At 38.7% G+C, this 20,933-nt stretch overlaps 2 protein-coding genes across 2 annotated transcripts; one reads left to right on the top strand and one right to left on the bottom strand.

Moving 5' to 3' along the window:
* The first annotated feature begins 1,047 nt into the window (after window positions 1–1,047).
* LOC103721691 (U1 small nuclear ribonucleoprotein A-like) lies at window positions 1,048–12,130 on the top strand. The gene is made up of 5 exons (XM_008811996.3): window positions 1,048–1,326; window positions 4,472–4,644; window positions 8,596–8,689; window positions 9,334–9,407; window positions 11,638–12,130. The coding sequence occupies exons 1-5, from the start codon at window positions 1,239–1,241 to the stop codon at window positions 11,929–11,931; spliced, it is 723 nt and encodes a 240-aa protein (XP_008810218.1). The 5' UTR covers window positions 1,048–1,238; the 3' UTR covers window positions 11,932–12,130.
* Window positions 12,131–14,122: 1,992 nt separating this feature from the next.
* On the bottom strand, window positions 14,123–17,889 carry LOC103721689 (mediator of RNA polymerase II transcription subunit-like protein). Its single transcript, XM_008811993.5, has 3 exons — window positions 17,472–17,889; window positions 14,676–14,788; window positions 14,123–14,538 (listed from the first exon to the last, which is right to left on the bottom strand). Exons 1-3 carry the CDS (start codon window positions 17,659–17,661, stop codon window positions 14,404–14,406), a joined length of 438 nt encoding a protein of 145 aa, XP_008810215.1. The 5' UTR covers window positions 17,662–17,889; the 3' UTR covers window positions 14,123–14,403.
* Window positions 17,890–20,933: the final 3,044 nt, after the last annotated feature.

Raw genomic sequence — 20,933 nt, forward strand, 5'->3', positions numbered from 1 at the left:
TGAAATTCCATTTTACTAATTCATTTCTCTTATTAAAAATCTAATTGGAGCCTTACAATAAATAACTACTTTGCAACAATTTTCATCCAAAGATTCACCTAATCTTTTTCCATATTATATATAACAATGACAGTTTTAAACTTAAGGAAGATTCTTTCTTCATTTCATCTATTTTTTTTATACCGCGTATATCATCCTATTTTTCTTTAAAATTATGTTAATTATCTCGCTTTCTTGTCGTCATAAACTACCACCATATGCACTTTCTCTCCTGTTTTCTCAATCATATCGTTCTCCTTTTGTAAAATATTTGGACTGATTGAATTCTACTTATTTTTTAGATTCATCTTCCGATAAGATGAAACTCTTTTATTCTGACTCTTAAATAGAATCACTTGCTCTTTTCTCTTTTCTCTCAAACATGCATGGGATGTGCCTAGTTGCTGATCGAATAAAGACATGAATCTTTTGGAGTTGAATACATATACAATGAAGAGCCTTCTTATAATTTCAGCACATGATATTGTAGCAGACACATAAACATTTTTTCCAGAGAATAAGATTTAGGTCATAGCTGCTTGTGTTCGTAAGCTTGATGTAATCTTGAATGGTTTTGTTAACTGATATGCCCAAGCTATCACATGCGGGACAAGAAAGAATTTAAACATGACCAAATATTAAGATTTATGCAATATAGCATTGATCTACCCTCTATTTTTCTCTTAAAAAAAGAAAAGAAAAGAGAGCGCGAGACAAAGTAGGATTCAAACACGCACATTAGATACTTAAGGTTCAATTCCAAACCATAATAAACAATTAATACATGTTGAAGCATGAGTTTATATATATGAAATTACTAGTTCAAAGTTTTTCAAAAAATATTAATTCAAAGTCATAATTTTTCAAAAAAATTATTTTGAGATATATATTTATATCTATTTATGTTGGACAAATATAGAAACGGTTATGGATACATATATAAATATTCGAATGCCCAAATTTACATCAATATCTGGATATAAAAATATATCCTTACAAGAATTATCTGATCCCATTTTATCCGGGAAGGACAAAAGCCAGATAAATAAGACCAGGAACAAGTTGGACAGCTAAAAATTTGGCTCGAGTTCGGCTATAATCGTGGCTCGGCCGCGAATCAGAGAAGCGACCAGGACAAACTCCCTCTCTCCCTCGGTATCTCTCTCACTCCCTTCTTCGCTCTCGCTTGCGAGACAAAGATGAGCACCGGTGGTGATGACGCTTCGGCGATTCAACCCAACATGACCATCTACATCAACAACCTCAACGAGAAGATCAAAATCGATGGTAAATCCTCTCCCCCTTTTCTTTCTCCTTTTCTTTTTGTTTTCTGGAGGCGATGCAAGAATCCGTTTTCTTAAGCCCTAAACCCTCAACAGAAGATTAGGGTTTATGTGGTCATGTGCTTTTGTTACTTCTCTTTCTTTGGTATCTCGAGAAAAACCTAGGTTTTTTGTATGCCCTTATTGATTTATTTTACTTCCCTATCGTTCATCTATTGAATTATAATCTTTGACGAAGTGATATTTCATCAATTCTTGTGTCTAATTCTTGGAGCTAGGAAAATGTTTCGTACCAACGTATTCGGGTCCATAACCATTCATTCCAATGCACGGGATCTTGTAGCAGTTATCAAGCAGGCCATATCAAATTAGTATTACACAGAAGAAATCAATTGTAGAAACTAATATAATTAGATCAGCTCTTCATAGACAAACTTGGGATTTGCGATCCCGGGTAAGATCAGTTCAGGATCATGGGAAGGGCTGTTGCACAAAATGTACTTCTAAGTAATTGTCCCATAGATCCTATATCCATTTATATGAAGAAGAAATCGTGTAAGGAAGGGGTTTCTTATTTGTACAAATGGTTCCTTAAAATTTGGAATGAGCATGAAAAAATTAACGATACTTCTTCATCTTTTGGGTTATTCTGTCGGATCGGTCGCTCAATATTTTTGGTCTTCATCCGGACCCGTTGAAAAAAACAAGGATCCCTTCTTATGGATTCTTGAGAAATGCCTGTTGCAGAAAGCATGTTCTTGCCTTTTTCTTTTTTTTTGAGCTGAATACCTCGTGCTCGGTGTTGGTGGTGATCTTCTGAATACATGAACTGCTTTACCTGGTCTATAATATTCCATTTAAATCATAGAGTCGTGATCTTGATTAGTTTGGTGATTGCTAACTCGACATGGATTTGGGTATGAGCCTTGAAACTGACTCTGAATCTGAGTAATATAAGATGGGGTTGTGTGAAAGGAAGAATGATGTCAGATTTGGACATTATGTTTTTTGTGGACTGGATTTGTTCAATAACGTCTGAATTTAGGGTACCTCGTAAGATATAGGTGTTTGTTTGACTTGGGGTTTTGGGAGAATTCGTGTGGCTGATAGTCTTTGAGAAATAGAATGCTTCATGTGCTTAAAGGAAGATGACAGGGTTATAAACTGCATTTAGAGGTATGGTTTTAGGCTTCAAGATCTGCTTGTGTGAATTAGACTGTTCTGATATGACCTGTTTGTCTTTATGTGTTGTGAGAGAATTGCTTACTAGTATGTTACGTTGGAAAAGGGGTAGGTTTGTGCCAGGCTTATGATTGAAAGTTTCTGTAGCATTTCTTCCTTGTTTTGATGTACTAGCTTGACCGCAGAGCGAAATTTCTTGCTTTTGTCTGACCTTTAATCAGATGCAGTGTATTACTCTTTAATACTGGAAAGGGAAGCAAGAAATTAATGAACATGTTGGAACTCAAATATTTCATAGTCTTCTTTGGTTTTGCCAAAATTTAACAAAGTTTCATTTTTCTGTCAGAAAGCATAACAGAACCTTAAAATAATAAAATTTTAATAAAATAGATAATCAATAGTTTGAAAAGTATACAGCTGTTTGGAGAATTCCATGACTACGGTCCTGACTACTACTAATTTATGGAAACAGGATGGGAGGGAGATGCCAATAATAAAATGGAATGGTTGGTGTAAGAATGGACTTAGAAATGCTTGCATTGATTGTAATAATAAAGAAGAACTTGTATACAAAGAAGTGAAGAGCATTGGCGTGGATGAAGTAAACATTGATTATTGTAACTGTTCTTCTCTTCTTTGGGTGAGAAGACTTCGGTTTAGCTCCAATCAACAAATATGGTTGGACATATGCACCTCATAAGGTCAATAAATTATACAGTGCGTTGAAACCTGTCCCTTATCAGTCAACAAGCTAAAAGGTGCCTTGTCTGTATCTAAGCTTCACAATATTGTTAAATAGCAAATAAGCAAGATCAGAGGAGGATTGTGGAAGTATTTGATTTGGCCAAGAATCAGCAAATAGCAGATAAGCAGTGTTAACATTATGTATCCCTAAATCATTGTGGAATTCGATTTTTGGGGCTTCTTTTCCTATTCATGGACATCATCTATGACTGATAATTATTTTCCTCTATATTCATAATTTGATGCAACTTCACCTTAATTTTGAGATAGTAGTGAAAAGAAGCTAAAATTTTCACAATGTAACCATCCTAACAGGCTTGCAATAGTTTCTTGCCACTTCTCCTGTACATTTTTGATACTTCCCTCTTCTAGGTCTTGGTGTATTTATTTGTTCTGCTAATTGTAAGGAGCACAGGCATTTGAGTCAAAACTCATGTAAGCATCAGAAAGCCAAATATTCTGGTCATACTTTTCCATGGATTGTTACAATGGATATTTAAAGTACATGATGTGTTTTGTTTGTATATGCACCATGAGGCAGCATTTGGTATGCCCATTGTTTTCTGCCAGCTTATCAATCATTTATGAGCAAGTTTATAAAGAAATCCAACGGGTACGAACCATCGACCTCCTAAGTTGGATCTATTCCCACTAGGATCTATTAGTTGGATCTATTTCATAGAATAATTAAGATTTGATTTCCTGAATTTTCTCTCTGTTATCATCTCTTCTTCTATGCTTCTCCATTCTTATTTTATTTCATTCAGATTTTTTCCAGATCTCTCGAAAAGTCCATAGCAGCCTGCATAAAGCCTCTAATATTAACTGTGGACCTCTGCAAGTCCTAAAACATTGAATCCTCCCACAATAGTACCAAACCTCCTCTCTGCTTTGTCTTTGTTAAGCTATTTACCTGATTAGACATCTGATCTGAACATCTGCTGGAGAAAGTCTAGATTAAAATGACCAAAAACCACAGGGCTGTTATCCATTTTGGGCTCTTTGAGCACCAATGTGATGAATTATGATAATATCTCTTAGGAATACTTAATTGCTATTCAATATCAGGACATGGTTGTCTATTTTGAGTCATTGATTGTTGTTTGATGTTTCACTTTCTCTATATTGCTTTACAGATTTATTTCCTCTTATTCCATTTGAGCTTCTTCTTTTGTTTACTTGAGCTGATTTTATTTGGCTAATATCAATGTCTTGTTAAACAGAACTTAAAAAATCCCTGCATGCTGTTTTTTCACAATTTGGGAAGATATTGGAGGTGCTTGCTTTTAAGACGCTGAAACATAAAGGACAGGCATGGGTTATCTTTGAGGATGTTTCATCAGCAAAGGAGGCACTCAAGCGGATGCAAGGATTTCCATTCTATGACAAGCCCATGGTAAATGTCAAGGCCTTTTAACCCCAATTATGATGTTTATAAAAAAAACTTTTTAGAGCTTTTGTAGCAAATTTTGAATTTTTAAATTAGGGTGTCATCATGTGCCTGATAGCTATTCCTTACATCATGCTTTTAAATTCATATTGAGTTGGCTGTGCTTTGTTGGATCCATGGTGATCTTTTTAACATACAGTTTTTAATGCATGATTGTAATGACTAGGAAACTAATGTTGGTATTCTGCTATAAATTGATGCTACATTAAGAGATTATGAAGATACGCTGTGCTTGTTCTTCTACAAAATTTGCCACACTTGATAACTGAAGTCTGATGTAATTTTGTTTTCTGAATAAAAACTGTTAAGCATTAATTCTTCATTTCCTGGAGTTTATCAAGAAATGATCTAAGGAAAACCTCATACTAAGAGTACTTCTGATGGTAGATAAGTCTTGATTGTACTGTTTATGCATGTGTTTGTCAACTTTTGTCACAGTTTAGATTATCACAAATTACTCTCACATCTCATTCAAGTGACCAAAATGGATGCTACTTTTGGAGGAAAACGCCCCTTATGTTGTTCATGTAATTTCTTGTTTGGTAATTCCAGGTACAAGTTATAAAGGTGAGATATTAACAATATTTTTAATTATACCATATTTTTTCTTGTGCTCTCTTGACATTATTTAGAGGAAGATGGGAACAAGAAGGTTATACTATATATACAAGGATTTACATGCCAACCTGTAATAGTGTGGACAAGGCTTTGATGGTTACGATTATAGAGTCCAACAAGATGATTCAGTTGCGAACTGCTTTGAGACTGTAGAAGCATCAAATGGTGCTCAAGGCTTCGGGAGCTTGGTGTTTTTGCATAGTTCTTTTGGGCCGCATTTCGGGTGTTAGGGTGGTTGATATAATTGTATGTTGTCAGTCTGGGATGTGCCACTCTCAGTTGGTGTTATTTACTGATCTCCTTTTGGATGATCGAACAAGAATAAATATCTGTAAACATATTTGAGCGGCGTAATTGCCATGAATGGATGTGTTTTATGGCGTCAGTTTGGCTAAAGACATTCTCAGTCTGAGTTGTTCTTTAATTTCCTTTTGGATGATCTAATAACAATAAATATCTTTGGACCTATTAGGGTGACTTAATTAAGTTATTGCTGTTGATAAGCTTGGAAGAACGACTCTTCAAAGGAAGACTAGCTTTAGAGTAGAGAATAGAAGTTTGATAGTAGACGTTTGCCATGTGAAAATGAGTGAAAATTTATTAGAATGGTTAAAGACAAGCTTGAAGAAGCGCTCAAGAACTCGAGTGATTCCTAGGTTGGGCACAATGTAATTTCACCAATCACTAACAAACTCAAGTATAACAAGATTGAAATTCGAATTGCTTTGTTACTTTATGGAATACATGAAAGGGAAGAAGTATAAGAAATTCTGAGGGAAAAAAAGAATAAGAATTAAGATTGTTGGTGTTGTTCTATGCAGAGTTTATAAATGGAAACTAGGCCAGGATAATGCTGATCATAACAGGAATAGAAATCACTGACAGAAACTAATGTAAATTGATTTTTTAAAAGGAAAATTAGGGTTTGTGTGCATGCATGTTCATTTGTTTGTGACTCTGTGTGTGTGTGTGTGTGAGAGAGAGAGATTCATGCGAAATGTATGTTTTCTTCTTCTAGCTATTATTTGAGTAGTGTCAACCTCAGGATTAAGGGAAGTCTATTTTCCCCTATCCTTTTTTTTTTCTTTAAACCAAAAGTTAAGCCATCCTGACAGCATTTATAAGCTCATCGAGTAAGTACCATGGTTGATTGCATTTGTGTGCAAAAAAGCATGCAATACCTAAATTTGATGTATTTAGAAGTTCTGTGTTTCAATTTTTATGCTTAGGAAAATTACTGGTAGTTACATGCAGGAGACTTATTTTTCATGATTCTGTCCATTAGGCTGGAATTATGCATCTAATGGGTGCTTTAGTTAGTTACCGATAAAACCTTATATCTGTTGCCCTTAATTTCTCTCTTTAATCAAGTTAAAATTTTATTTGTAATACAAGTTCAATTTTTTGGTATTTGTTCAATCCTTGAAATTTCCTCTTGTTTCCCCTTTCATTTCATTTATTCTTTGTTACTAGTCTTGGCATTTTCTCTTTTTTTTTTGGATAACAAGCCCATGGGAAAAGAGAAAAAGATCATTTCTGCTAACAGGTGCTTGAGGAATCATGGGATCATAGCTTAGGTGGCAGTTGCATTTCTACCTTAGTACCTTCTGTCTTACTCATGTAAGAAGATGATAAGGGGAGTGAACAAATGGTAGTTACAAGATAATTCAATTGGTGGTTTTACTGGGTTGTGGATGAGAAAACACATTACCATTCTAATGATCATGGTGGCTCTATTGTTACAGAAATAGTGGGGAAGAAATCATGCTAAACTTGGGCAAAGACTTGATGAAGATCAAGTTGCGGTGTCAGGAATTGGTGTTCTTGTAAGGATACAAGATCAAAAATTAGGATATATGGGTTGGCTGTTAGAGATGAATTTTTTTTGCTTGTAATGTGAAAGTATTAGATGGAGAACATAGAAATAGCCCTCATAATTTTTGCAAGCAAACTGATCTGCACATCTGTCAAGAAAGTACTTTTGGACTAGTTCTAAACTATAAAATTCCCTTAGTAAGATATACTATAAACTAGCAAATAAGTTTCATGATAATGGTTATTCGAGTTGTTGTTTCAGCAGTTTTGGAGATCATAAAAAAATCTGGAAATATAGGTCAGAATTAAGAAATAATAAGAAATAGTTAAAAAAAATAAATCTGTCAAGAATAACAAACTTAATGTCATCTCAAAATATATAATATGTTTAGTACCTTTAGATATAACTCTTTTATGGTACTTTCCTGTTGAAACAATAAAAGTATTTTTGAAAATGAAATGTGTAAAAAGTTGTTTTTGGAGTGTACTGTATCAAACATTTGCAGTCTAACATATGGAAGGAGAAAGTTTTGTGAAATTTTAGCTCTATGATAGCAAAACCTTTGTCAGAAAATGTACTTTTCCTCTAAATGGTTTTTGAAGTTTGCGTCCCAGTGCTACCAGTTGTTCACAGAGCTTGCAAAATTGAAGTTTTCTCTAGAGAACATATCCCAAATTTAAAGAGATGAAAATATGCATATAAGTAGAATAAAAAACCTTTGTATACATTATATTTGGTGCCATGAGATAGTGACCCACCCCAATTTCTTATCAGGTTTGGGCTGAAACCCAAACCTTCGATTATTCCTTTTGGAGTTTTTAAACAAAATTTTAGTCATGGAACCATATAACATTCATGATAAAAAAGAAAAGGATATGACACATAAGAATAATTCTTTGATCTTTCATGCATATGTTGTTTAACAGTTGAAACTTGAAATGGTGATGAACTTATGTGATAACCTGTACAAAAATGTCTTTTAATGGGACACTTCAGTAGCTGGTTAAATATATCAACACTTCTAGCTGACATATGGACTCCATTTTGAGTGTTCCCATGAGTGCCATGTTGTGTCATGTGGTGTCTAATGTCCAGACATGTCAGCATTTTAGGAATCTGGAAATTGAATGTTCTGATGATGCAGCAGTTAGCATTTGAAAATAAGTTCTTGAAGTGACATATCGAATGATGGAAAAATGCTTTCAACTTATATCCTACAACCTCAAAGCTATTCAAGTTTCTCAAATTTTCATCTTTTCTCCTACCAGTGCAAATGTAATAGCAGGGTTGGTCTTTAGTGCATGCAAGAGGTCATTTGTGTTAGCCCCAAATATTTTCTGTTTCTAAGTGTTTATATTGTGGCATTCTGCTTTGATTTTTTCCCTGCTTACATTCTTGTCCCATTGTGGGACCGCTACTTTCTCTGCCCTTCATAATGATACAGATGGTTTGTTAAAATGCAGAGAATTCAGTATGCAAAGACCAAATCAGATATAATAGCAAAAGCTGATGGTACTTTTGTCCCTCGTGAAAGACGGAAGAGGCATGAAGAAAGGGGTAAGACTGGGCTTTGGTGTTTTTTATGTTACTTAACCCCCCTCCCCCCCCTCTCTCTCCCTCCCTCCCTCCCTTCCTCCTTTCCTCCTCCTCCTCCTCTTTCTCTCTCTCTTTGTCTCCTTATGTAAGAAAACTGCTTATATCTATGTTATGTAATTTGGTGATTCAATTTCTGGCTTCTAAGCTCTTCTATTCTTTATGAATCATTTCATGGTAGATATGAGCATAACTGCATAAACATAACCATCTAGCCTTTCCGAATTATTTGAGATTGGCTTTACGGATCCCTGTTTGCCAAGTAGTCCTATTTATTGGGTGTTTGAAGGATCAATAAGTAATGCTGGTTGATTATTTAACTTGGAAAATGCCACCTCAGTTTTCTTTGACACAAATATGATGTACTAGTAGATAAGTGACTAAACTAATGCTTTTCAGATGCTAAGTTAACAACATTGATCATTTCATAAATATACACAATAAGGGGCTCAATCTCAACTCCTGCCTGACTATCTTGAGCCATTATATTACATAATTTACCTATCAAAACTTTAAAGAATCTGTTGTATTAGATATATATCTGCTTAATTTGCATTATTTTGATAGGAAACATTGCTTACTTTTTTTCTGGTTATGATACTATGCAGCTGAAAGAAAGCGGCGAGAGCAACAGCTTGATGCTACCCAAACTGGATCTGGCCCCTACGGAGCTACACCACCTGTATGCATTCTGGGATTTTTATCTTTCATATTTTGGATCTTGCCATGACCTGTTCTAGAACTATAATAACTTTCCAAGGAGGTTATGTCTAGCCCTCTTCGCAAACTTTGCCATAAAATGTGTTTATCATGCAAAGTTACAGTTATACCTTCTGAAAAATGCAACAGCATGAATATATTAACTACCTTGGCTACCCTCTTGTGCCTTATATCGGCATGATTAATGCCCATCCAAATCTAATTTGCCATAAAATTGGAAGGTCCAACCCAAGCAGTGTTCTTATCTTTATGAAACTGAAATCCATCCCATACATTAAAAAAATTAATAAATGAAAAAACTCAATATTTGATTCCGCACTTTCTCTAACTCATCTGCTGCCCCCACTGCTTTTGGAATTGCATATTCTGTCTCCTTGTATGTATTCAAAACAATCCCTCTATTTTGTAGTCTTTTATGTAATTTCAGGAAGATCCACCAAACACAACTTTTTTCTTCTTGTGCAGGATTATAATAGTTTGCCAGCTTCTAATTTCATTCAAGATCGTAGTTATCCATTCAAGGCCTTTCCACCCCACTTGTTTGAGATCACAACCATCTTACAAACCCCCTCAAATGCGAGATTTTATGCATTAGAATAACCCAAACTCAACAACAACTTGATATGATTCTCTATAAGGTTTTACTTGTAGGACACAAATTAGCTTGTTATTCAGACATATGAACAAACTAATAACAGAAGCAAGGAAAAGAGAAAAGCAGTGTTTTTGTTTGATAAGTTTGAAATCTTATAGGACAGGAGATGTCCTTAGATGCTTTTTGTTCCATATGCACAGATTCTCAGTCTTTTCCCTGAATAGGACATGGCGGTCCGATATGAGGTATCTTAGGTTGTGGTTTTAAATATGAGAGTTCATTGTGATAATAGAGCTTGAGGATGGTTTTGTTCAAACTATATACTGATCTTTATAAAAACTTAAATGACATGGTGTAGTTGAGTTCTTAAAACGGATAGATCCACTGTTTAAAATAATATTTGGCTACTAGTAATTAAATAACAAGAGGTTACGGCTTTCTACTTATAATGTATCACCTTTGCCGATCACATGAAGTCACAAATGATTTTACCGGAGGCTGTTAGAATTGGTTTGGTTCAAAGATAAATATGAGACTTATCTGTTTCATGTCTTTTGTAGGGAAGCTTAGCAAAGTAGTGTTCTCAAACTTTGGGCCATGTTATGTGATATGAAAATATGTGGTTCTCTGGTGGCAGATCCTACACTTCTAGCTTATACATTGGTCTCATGCCCAACCCATATGCAAATTTATTACCAAAAACCGACTTTTTTTGCACATATTGTATATTACGATTATAAGGCTACATATTGTGTTACAAGAAATTACCTGTATAGCACCATTCCCAGAGCTGTATTCACATATTTGTATTATTTTAGACAAGAAGTGTTATACATGCATATGGGGCAGATACCAAACTTGGCTACTTCTAGCAATGGGAGCAAAAGATGTTGCTTATTTGCCCTGATAGTGGTATATGACACCTGTTAGGAAATACAACATGAATAATTATATGATAGCACCAATTTCTTGAATCCTCGATTGGAACAAGATTTAGCACGAGCAGTAATCTGTGTTAGGGAGTGAAGGGATACATGCTTGGGTGACAGGCACCGATATGTGCAGAATTTCTATTGGTGGGAGAGGATGTTTGCTGAAGTATTTGTTAAGTTGGGTCCTTCATAGCTCGTATAAATACTTCCCTGCATTTTCTGATTTGATCTTTTTCTTGTTAAGAAATTTAATATAACAGACCTGAATGGCCAGTTTATTTTTTGATGCTTATGGTTGAACATCAGTAATAATCCCTGCATTGTTGTCTGAAAGTGAGCATCAATGCTTTTACTTGAACCTGCTTACCAGCATCTCTGATATCAAAGGAATGTTAAAAGGAAAAAGGAATGATTCATAGAACCATGCTTCAAACGGAAGTCGACAATGTAGATCATTGTTGCAATCTATAATAATTTGAGCTCATGAGCTATCTGATATATTTAGGTTTTTTCCTGGTGTGTTTGTATGCATGCTTGTGCTGATGGTTATAGTTTGTCTTTTACATATATTGTTGCCTGGTGGGTGCTCTGATTTCCTAAGCCTTTTTTTTCCTCTTCTTCTTTTAAAGAAAATTTTCCTAATCTTTCACATGAAAAAAATGCAGCTTTCTCAATTGCCTTATCCTGGAGGGGCTAAATCGATGATTCCTGAAGCACCAGCACTGCCAAACAGCATACTCTTCGTTCAGAATCTTCCCCATGAGACTACTCCCATGATGCTGCAAATGCTCTTCTGTCAGTATCCTGGTTTCAAGGAGGTTAGAATGGTAGAAGCAAAGCCTGGAATTGCTTTTGTGGAGTATGGAGATGAGATGCAGGCTACACTTGCCATGCAAGGTCTTCAGGGTTTCAAGATTACACAACAGAATCCTATGCTTATTACATATGCAAAGAAGTAGGCTATGTGCGAATTTCTGGTCTGTTTCACTAGGGTTTTCTATTGGTGCAGCTTTAGCAAGGGTACTTCCTTCAGTCTGGGAAGTTTTGGATATTCCATTTTGGTTGAACATGTTGATGTATCCAAGGGGGAATTACATTGTGTGGAACTTTCTCATTCTCAACACTGACCAATTCTCTTCAAGCATTGGTTTGTCCGTAGATCTTTTCTCAGGGGCTCCGTTTGTTGGCTTCTGTTCTCTTCAGAGGTTTATCACGTACTACGGACCTCTGACAGCGGCGTTTATGTTAGTCTGTGACACCAGGATCATTTTTTTGATTTTTGATCAGCATGGAGGTGTCGATCCGGATGTTATTTGTCATTCGCAACATTGCGATCATAGAATATCTGGCAGTCTTTCAATGTTTGGATCTAATATTCCTCATTGATAGCTAGCTGCTGCTAGCATCCATCATCTCACTATGGAACACCTCACTACTGTAGACCTTCGATGCATCCTCAGGATGAGCAGCTCTCTCGGGAAGAGCAGCATTTAATAAATCAGCGTTACTGGAAGCCCATGTCTCCACCTCTATGAGTGCTTTAAATGCCCATATGACTAGAGAGAACAAAGCATCAGTGGTAGAACTGGACATTCAGATAGCATTGGCCGAGTCAATGGGAGTATGTTTGAGTTTACTTCTTAATTATTTTGTGCTATAAGAATGAAATTAGTTCCCTATATGAAACATTGTTATATTTCCTGTTCATCCACGCTCTCTTGCTCTGAGGGAACTTGCAGCAGGTTACAGGTGGTTGCATGAGCTTAGGCTGTGACCGTTACACTACATACCTGTTGATGATTAGGTTTACGTTGAGCAGCAGCTCCTTTAGCTTAAAATTGTCGTTACGAGAATTACGGCAGCAAATGATGGTTGATAACAGACCTACAGTCTGCCACAATATCTGTCCAACCTTCCATTGAATTTTCAAATGAGGGTTGATGCGAGTAATGGTGATCATGAGATTTCATCCTGTTATCTGCAGCCAACTGCAAATTACTGCATTCAAGCTTTATTAACACAAGTGATACAAAGCTCATCGATCATACACTTGGAAACCTTTTTTATAGGTGAGCATCCATTTCCGATGCCTTCAGAAATCATCAACATTCCTTTCGACATGAAATGACCTGAGGATCCTGTATCAACTTCCTTGTAGCTGCACCTTCAGAAGAAGGTAGGGTCTCCCAGGGAATCAGAATAACAGGACAAACGAGGTTCTTCCAACGTAGTACACGAGGGAAGAGAAAGCACCTGTTTCACTTTTACTGATCCCAAAAATCCTGATCTCTCTACTTTTACAACCAAGCAAGATACAGGGAATTCAAGGTTGACCTCGAATTTATATATCTATTCACCTAAAGATAAGTATAGAAAAGGAAAGAAGAGTAACCAATGGCGAAAAACATGTGCCATCAGCAGCATATAGAATATTTCCCTAAATAGTAGTATATAGCATATTAATTTGGAACTTATAAATATTTAATAATATGAATATACATCTAGTTTGTGATTTGGGCATATTTCTTGAGGGACCATTTGATCAAGGAAAAAATCATGAATGTGTTAAGGATATTGCAATAGAAAACAAAATATTGTCGTTAAATTGGAATGTGTCGGACTGCTACAGGCCTGGATCTCAATTGGGTGAGCCAAGACACATAGGCTTTATAGACCAAACTAATTAGCTATGCATATACATATATATACATAAAGGATAGAGTATGACTAATATGTGTGTCTCCATGCAATAGTTCAAATCAAGTGAATCTAGCCCGCTAGGCTAGCACCAATGATCCAAACCATTAGATACAATTTACTCTCTCTAAACTACTTACTACTTGCATCAATCTCTAGGGCATAAAGATGATGAATACAGTTTATCCAATCCACCATCACTTTAAAATCAATTTTCAGTAGGAAAAAAATGAAAACCTTTTCTATAACATCTCATAAATTCCCAATTTGAGGCCAATTTAGACAAGAAACATATTTGTGGAATTTAGTCGAACTCTCTTAGCACTAACCTAGCAAAAGCATTTCAATTACATATTTGTTTTGTCCAGCATATTTGATCATCCAAACACCTTATAAGGTAACAGTATGCTGAATATATCTGGAAACATTACGAACTGAAAGAACACAACAAAAAATGAGAATAGTCGATTTCAACTATTATTTAGATGACTATTTGATGATCATGGCCTTTATTTTGCCATCCTACGACACTGGCTGATTCAGCAGAAATTAACTCCATTTCCTACATGACTTTTGATAAAGCCCTTAACGCACAGCATGCTTCGTATAGACCTCCACAAAATTACAATTTCTTACCACCCCTGAACTTCTCTATCATTTGTTATATAGGATCCCTCTTGGTATAAGTAATAGACAAACTGCTGAACTGAAACAAACAAACAATATGAGAAATTCTACACCCTCTCCAGCTCGGTGACATGCTTCTCCAGCTGGTCCTTCAACTCCTTCCTCCACCCTTGAATGAGTTTCTCGTGCTTCTTAATCAGCTCAGACTTGGCTTTCAACTCTTCTTCCATGATGGAGATCTCCTGCCAACATAATCCAGAGACAAAATTGTGAGAAAATAGCCCCATATTCATTAAATTTCAAGGAAAAGAAGCATAAGATACTTGTGAGGAAGACTTTCCTACGGTATCTCAGAAAATTGTCCTTAATGGAGTTGTACCTTTCGAAGCATTTCTTCCTTGGTGGGCTGATCCTCACGTTGCAGCCCAATGAAATACAATTGAAGCCTCTTCGCAGACTCCATAAAATCTCTTGCATGCCTTTCAACATCAACTGTTTGCAATCAAAAAGCATGATTGAACAAGAAACATTTAGTTTACAATTACATTACAGAAGCAGATGACAATATGTTCATTCCTGGCATGCATTTTGGCATGTAGTAAAAAAGAATTGATATTTCTAAGTTGTGCCTTCTCCGGCTGCCTTAATGTGCTGTTTTATGGATCAAGAGTTCTGCATGCCATTATGCTTTATAAGAATACTGGTAGATGTTTGTACCCAGGGAAACTATGGCTTTGTTTGGATGCTATGAAAGAAAAAGAAATGAAAATTTATGTGAGGAGACGTGTAGGCATGTGTTTACTCCTAAATTGGTTGTGTAATAGAAAGATCTTGGATACTTATACAAAACCAAAGAACTCAAGTAATACCTTCTAGTTACTAGAGGCAAAGCAGCACAGACCCTTTTAGGATTGACCATAGCTAATCGTGATTGTTGTGACCAGATTTAAATTTGATTGGATATCGTCCCTAAGCGTGGCGATAACGGGGCTTAAATAAGGAGAGAGTATTTGAGGTCTCGTGCAAGCATGTATTTTGTCCCTTAATAGTTGTACATTGGAGAAGTCAGAGGTACTTATACAGAAGAAGATTAAAAATCAAGATCTATAATGATATTAAGAACCTCATTTTATAATATGTGATTGGCTCAAAAATTTTGCATTACGATGGCTCAATATATTAGACTTGTAAATAGAAGTTGCTCGCATTTTTATGATCTTGAAGTGAAGATAGGGGCACAACCTCACATAGAAAAAGAAAATACCATTACAATTTTCCATGACAGGACAAAGAAAGTATGAAAGTCTTTTACAAACAGATATTTTGATAAAGAGGATGAAGCAACTGCATTAAATTTACCAAGTAGTAGCTACAAAGGGCATGATGGTAATCTAACTTTGCTGGTTGCTTTGTATTTTACTCAGCCTAATTATATACATAAAGAGATCATGTTTTGCTCTTTCCTCAGAAATTGTGCTTCACGCAATGCCGGAAGAAAAGGACAAAAAGGATATAATAGCAATCAATCTTTAAAAATTCTTAACTAACTTTCGACAGAAAATATGATTATAATGAAACTAAATGCTTCTGCAGATAATCATTGTTGAATTACAAGTAATCCATCCCCAGCACATCTTTACTCGTGAATTTTGAGTTGATTCCTAAATGAGAATCTAGATCTTAAATTACATTTGCTGAGGTTTAACATGATGACCAGTTGCAATTAATGGTCTGCAGAATCCACTGGGAATAATCCATTGACATTGTAAGATGTGATCTGAAGCTCTGATCACTGTGCATAAGAAAAAATGTGGTAATAACTATTAAATGATGACAAAGATGACATAGTCTAATGATTCCACCAACTCTGACTGTGTAACAGAAGATTAACACTGAAATCAGTTTAGTTGCTCTGGCAAGTAGTCTTCAGGGCTATAACAAACTCAGTAGAATTGAGGCCTCAAAAGAACCTAACATGAAAAGTTCCCCTCCTAGGACATAACCTAAATCACTTCATCCAAAAAAAAATAGCCAAGTCAAAAATGACAGGATAGAGTTATCACACACTCTCACTATCTTAGAAAAGCTATCTTTTACACCCCAAATATGCACCATGTCCTCCATATGCCCTGACCATCAAGTTCAACCTCAAGCCACCTAAGATTTCTTACCTAGAAAATGAAGCAGACAGGCCATAGTGACTAGGCTAACAAAATTGAGGTCTCCTACTAACTCAGTGGTCTCGTAATGAGGTTTTAGAAAGGAGTGGGAAAATGATGGACCAATAGATGATATAATTAAGTGCTTTTAGGATAAGTTCTTCTATTAGGAGGTGCGGGAGAAGTATTACTTGGCAACCCTCTTTTTTTCCTTTTCCATTAGGATTCGTTCTTGTTCGTACATCATTATTTTATATTCTGTCAAATTTCTATTTTGTAGCTGCTGCACAGCTCTTGGAGGAGGTGACTGTCAGCCAGCAAAGCCCAAGGGAATTGGTGATCTTCTCATTGTAGTCCTTCACAATAAACTAATGCATAATTCTTCCATTTTAAACTATTCGACAATGATTTGACTCTTATAAATGCCACTTAATCAAGCTGAGTAGTTGAACAGCTCCTTCAACAATCAGATTGAAGCTTGATCAATGAAATCGTCAAGAACAAGAATCTCAAGTATAAAGATTAACCAGATCAACAAATTCACAAAAAGGACAAATATCAATGGAAAGCCTCAAAATATTGGATAAAATCTTGGGTTTTCCTTATAACCAAGCACCAGGAAGAGGGAATAAGCTGCACAAACTACAAGCTTTCAGCGGTTCACACTTCAAATCAATCGACCAAAACTGATTCAAGACCAAGAATTCATCTATAAAAGTGTTCACTTGCAAAAGTTCAATCACAACTTGAGCGCATCCAAACAAATTCTCCTTTGATTAAGACAGCCATTCGTTAACCAACACGTTTTTCGGGACAGAACAAAAGAGACCCAGCCCACAATCCCATATTTGCTAACGTAGAGCCAAAAAAAACACTCCAATCAGTCCAAGATCCAATCTTTCTACACTAAACCATCACTAGGAACAAAATCTAGAGTAAAAGAGGACTAATAGATCGAGATGAGAGCTGAGAGAGAGAGAGAGAGAGAGGAGAAAGAAGGGATGCGGAGGACTGACTCTGGTGGGAGGAGTGGACGGAGCGGTCAACGGCTTGCAGTTCGCGGGCGGGGAGGCAGGGGAGCAGCGCCGCCTCCAGCGCCGCCACGCAGGCCATCATCTCCTCCCGCTGCCTCTGTTGCTGCGGCGGCTGAGACAGCGACGGAGATCGCGCCGGCGACTCCGTTTGGGCCTGCTGCTGCTCCGCCATCGGAGATATCTCTTCCTCGAGGGGTGAAGCCCTAAAGCCTTTTCGAGGGAATAGAAAAAGAATGGCTCGATTAGAAGAATGCTCATGTCGAACGCTGAAATGGGTCAAAATTATGTTAGGGGTTCAAACTAGCTTTAGAAATCCAGATGTTGCTTCCAAATCAATGTCTTATTTTTTTTTGACCTGAACCCTAGTTTCATGATTTCGAGAGATACCGATAAACAATTTTCTTCTTGAGGTTAAAAGAGTCATTTTACTATATGACCATTCCTTAATTCGAGGAAATATTTCTCGAGACAAAAAAAAGAGAAGAACAATTACTAAAACATCACTTGAATCTTATCTCCTATAATAACGGCAGAAGCATAAGAAAATTACTGTTGCATCAATTTTTTTTTGGGAATTTGACTGAAAGCCACAAACAATTAATTACTTAGTATTTGAGCTCCACTAAGGACATATTTGGGCGCGTGAAATCAGACTATGGAATAAAAATGGAAATAAATGTCTCTCATTTCAGCTATTTAGTTGAAGAAAGTTTTGTTTCTATTTCAATTTTAGATAAGAATGAAAATAGTCCAATCTTCTAAAACCTAATCTATACTTTCTTCTAGTATTCAAATTTTATTTTAATTTTGATTCTAATTTCAGTCATGAACTAAATATATAGGGAGTTATGGTCATGTCGATTTCTATTCCAATTTATTCTGATCCCGATTCTAATTTCAATTGTAAACTAAATATGTGCCAAATTTTAAGCATATTTATATTTAGTCTTTTCATAATATAGGATGCTTCGAGCTTCAAAATGTATTTCGGAGCCATCTAATGTCATGGTTTTCTTCGTCACTCCTCGTTTGCTCATCAAGAAAAGAAGAAAGACTAAGGAAGCATGCTGAAATCATGTCCATAGAGCTCTTTTCTGCCGGCCATCATTGTTTAGAGAAATTTACCTGAATTCAAGATGGAATTTGTTGCTGGTGGTCCAAACCGAGAACGATTGACACAGCGGTGTGAACGGGGTTCCGTCTGAGTTGTCTTGGTTGGTGTTGGTTACGCTCCACCTTCCACCGGGAAACCTGCAAGCAAGCCTCGCACCACCACTGGGGTAGTGGGGGCCCTCCGACGATCAAGTCAGAGGAGATTGGAGGAGGAGGAGAGATGATAATCGCAAGCAAGAGAGTGCTCTGGAAGATATTGCTTACCCCCCCTTCTCCCCCCAGCCGCATATATACCTGGCTGGGGGGTCTCTCAGGGGGGTTTGTCATCGTGGGGCGCGATGGAGTGGCCACTGACATGGCCGTTACAGGGCGTCGTGGAGCAGCGCTGGGTACGGCCATGACAGGGCGTAGTGGAGTTCCGCTTTGTACGGTTGATACAGGAGATCGTGGAACAGCATCGGATACAGCCGTTGCAGGGAGTAGTGGAGCAGGAGGTCTCGGCGTGCCTCTGGGAAGCAGCCTGTTGTTATCAAGAGATCTCCGACTCGGGGTCGGAGTGCTGGATCAGGGGGCAGCCGACTCGGGGTCGGGCTGCGTTGCTGAGGACATCCGACTTGGGGTCGGATTGCTAGATTAAGGGGCAGCCGACTCGGGGTCGGGCTGCGAAGCCGAAGATGTCCGACTCGGGGTCGGATTGCTGGATCAAAGGACAGCCGACTCGAGGTCGGGCTGTGGAGCCGAAGATGTCCGACTCGGGGTCGGATTGCTGGATCAAAGGACAGCCGTAGTTTTCATGGGCGCGCGTGCCGGTCACGTGGAGCATGGCGGCTTAGTTCCCCCGTAACAGTAGCCCCCCACTTCCGAGCCTGGAACCAGAAGGGGAACGGGTGAAGGGAGTGATGCTTCGAGATTGCCGCCATCCCTCGGAGAGGCGCGCGCGCTTCGAGCTCCCCGCCTTCTTTATGGCGTATGGCGGTTGTTGCTGATCTGGCAGTCTGAGGATTTCGGCGGACATCCTTCCTTAATGGTGTCGATTCGCCTTTGGGGCGCGAGCGACCCTTCGGCGGCCAGGCGTCCTCTGGCGTCATCGAGGCATCACCCGCCTTTCCGCCTATTTAACCGGGGACCCTCCCCCGTCCGTCTTCCTCTTTACAGACATTTTCGAGTTTCCCCTTTGCGCTGCCGTTGTTGCCGTCGGACTGTTCGCTTGCTTCTCCTTTGACGCTCTCGGAGCCGTTCTTCCTTCTCTTCCGGTGAGTTACCCCATTCTTCTACTTAGGGCTCATCATACTTTCTCCTTTTGTACTAGTGTACCCCAGTCGTCCCGGTCTTTCCCCCCTTCTTGTCCCCGTCCTGACCGTAGGTTTATTGGCCATTAGGAATGGGCGACGTGAGAGCAGACCACATTAAGTCGGAGCTGGTCGCCGAGGACTTAGACAAACTCGTGGCTCGGTACCACCTTCCCGAGGCCTGCAACGTTACGCTCTCGGGGCCTGAGGAGAGGATGTCCCATCCTCCTCCAGGGAAGATCGCCATCAATGAGGGCATTCTCCAGGCTGGGTTCCGCTTTCCCCCTTCGGACTTAGTCGTGCAGGTACTCTGGGGTTTAAGAGTTGCGCCGACGCAACTGGTGCCGAACTCGTGGCGTGCCCTGACGGTCTTCCAGGTTCTCTGCCGCATGCACGAGATTCCCGCCACTCTGAATGTTTTTTGGGAGTTCTACAGCCTGAGTGGCCACCCCCAGGACAAAGGGTGGTGGTGCTTTGCGGCGCGGCGAGGGTGCGGCCTCGTCAAAGAGGCTCCTTCCTCCATTCACGGCTGGAAGGAGCGTTTCTTCTTCATCGATGTAGATCCCTCTTGGGGAATCAGGGCGACCTGGGAGACGCCGATGAAGTCCCCGATCGGCCTATCGAGACTGTCGAGGGAGGAATCCGATGGCTTGGCCGCCTTGAAGGGGTTGGTTGCCGAGGGCCAACTCCCCCCGGTGGCCCGCCTTATTTCTGAGGATACCTTGGTGAATGTCGGTCTGAGCTCGGTCCCCACCGACCGTGAGCCCGCCACCATTTCTTTTTTGACTCTTTTCTCCTCTTTCGTCTCGTTCTTTCCTTCGGTTTCTCAGCCCTCGACCATCTCGTTCTTGTTGCAGAGATTGACGACGTCATGCGGTCGGACAAGGGACCGGCTGTTGGTAGGTCGTCCCTACTGGAAGCGGTCCGGAGGAGGAAACGAGCTCCTCCGAGCGGGGCCCCGCCGGTGAAGAAGTCCCGCAAGGAGGTGCCTCCGACGCCGACCGACGAGTCCGGGCCCACCGATCAGGGAGACGCCGTGGGC

Source organism: Phoenix dactylifera, chromosome 14, assembly GCF_051530095.1.
Source record: "Phoenix dactylifera cultivar Ajwa chromosome 14, Ajwa_hap1_PhDact_Kaust_v1.1, whole genome shotgun sequence".
NCBI classification, from domain to species: domain Eukaryota; kingdom Viridiplantae; phylum Streptophyta; class Magnoliopsida; order Arecales; family Arecaceae; genus Phoenix; species Phoenix dactylifera.

What these genes read in the sequence shown, in the direction of transcription:
- LOC103721691 (XM_008811996.3), top strand. Translation starts at nt 1,239, where the DNA reads ATGAGCACCGGTGGTGATGACGCTTCGGCGATTCAACCCAACATGACC. An exon ending in GAAGAGGCATGAAGAAAGGG is followed by an intron (nt 8,690 to 9,333) that starts GTAAGACTGGGC and finishes GATACTATGCAG; the next exon opens with CTGAAAGAAAGCGGCGAGAG. An exon ending in CCTACGGAGCTACACCACCT is followed by an intron (nt 9,408 to 11,637) that starts GTATGCATTCTG and finishes AAAAAAATGCAG; the next exon opens with CTTTCTCAATTGCCTTATCC.
- LOC103721689 (XM_008811993.5), bottom strand. Translation starts at nt 17,661, where the DNA reads ATGGCGGAGCAGCAGCAGGCCCAAACGGAGTCGCCGGCGCGATCTCCG. An exon ending in CGTCCACTCCTCCCACCAGA is followed by an intron (nt 14,789 to 17,471) that starts GTCAGTCCTCCG and finishes GATTGCAAACAG; the next exon opens with TTGATGTTGAAAGGCATGCA. An exon ending in AGGAAGAAATGCTTCGAAAG is followed by an intron (nt 14,539 to 14,675) that starts GTACAACTCCAT and finishes TTATGTTGGCAG; the next exon opens with GAGATCTCCATCATGGAAGA.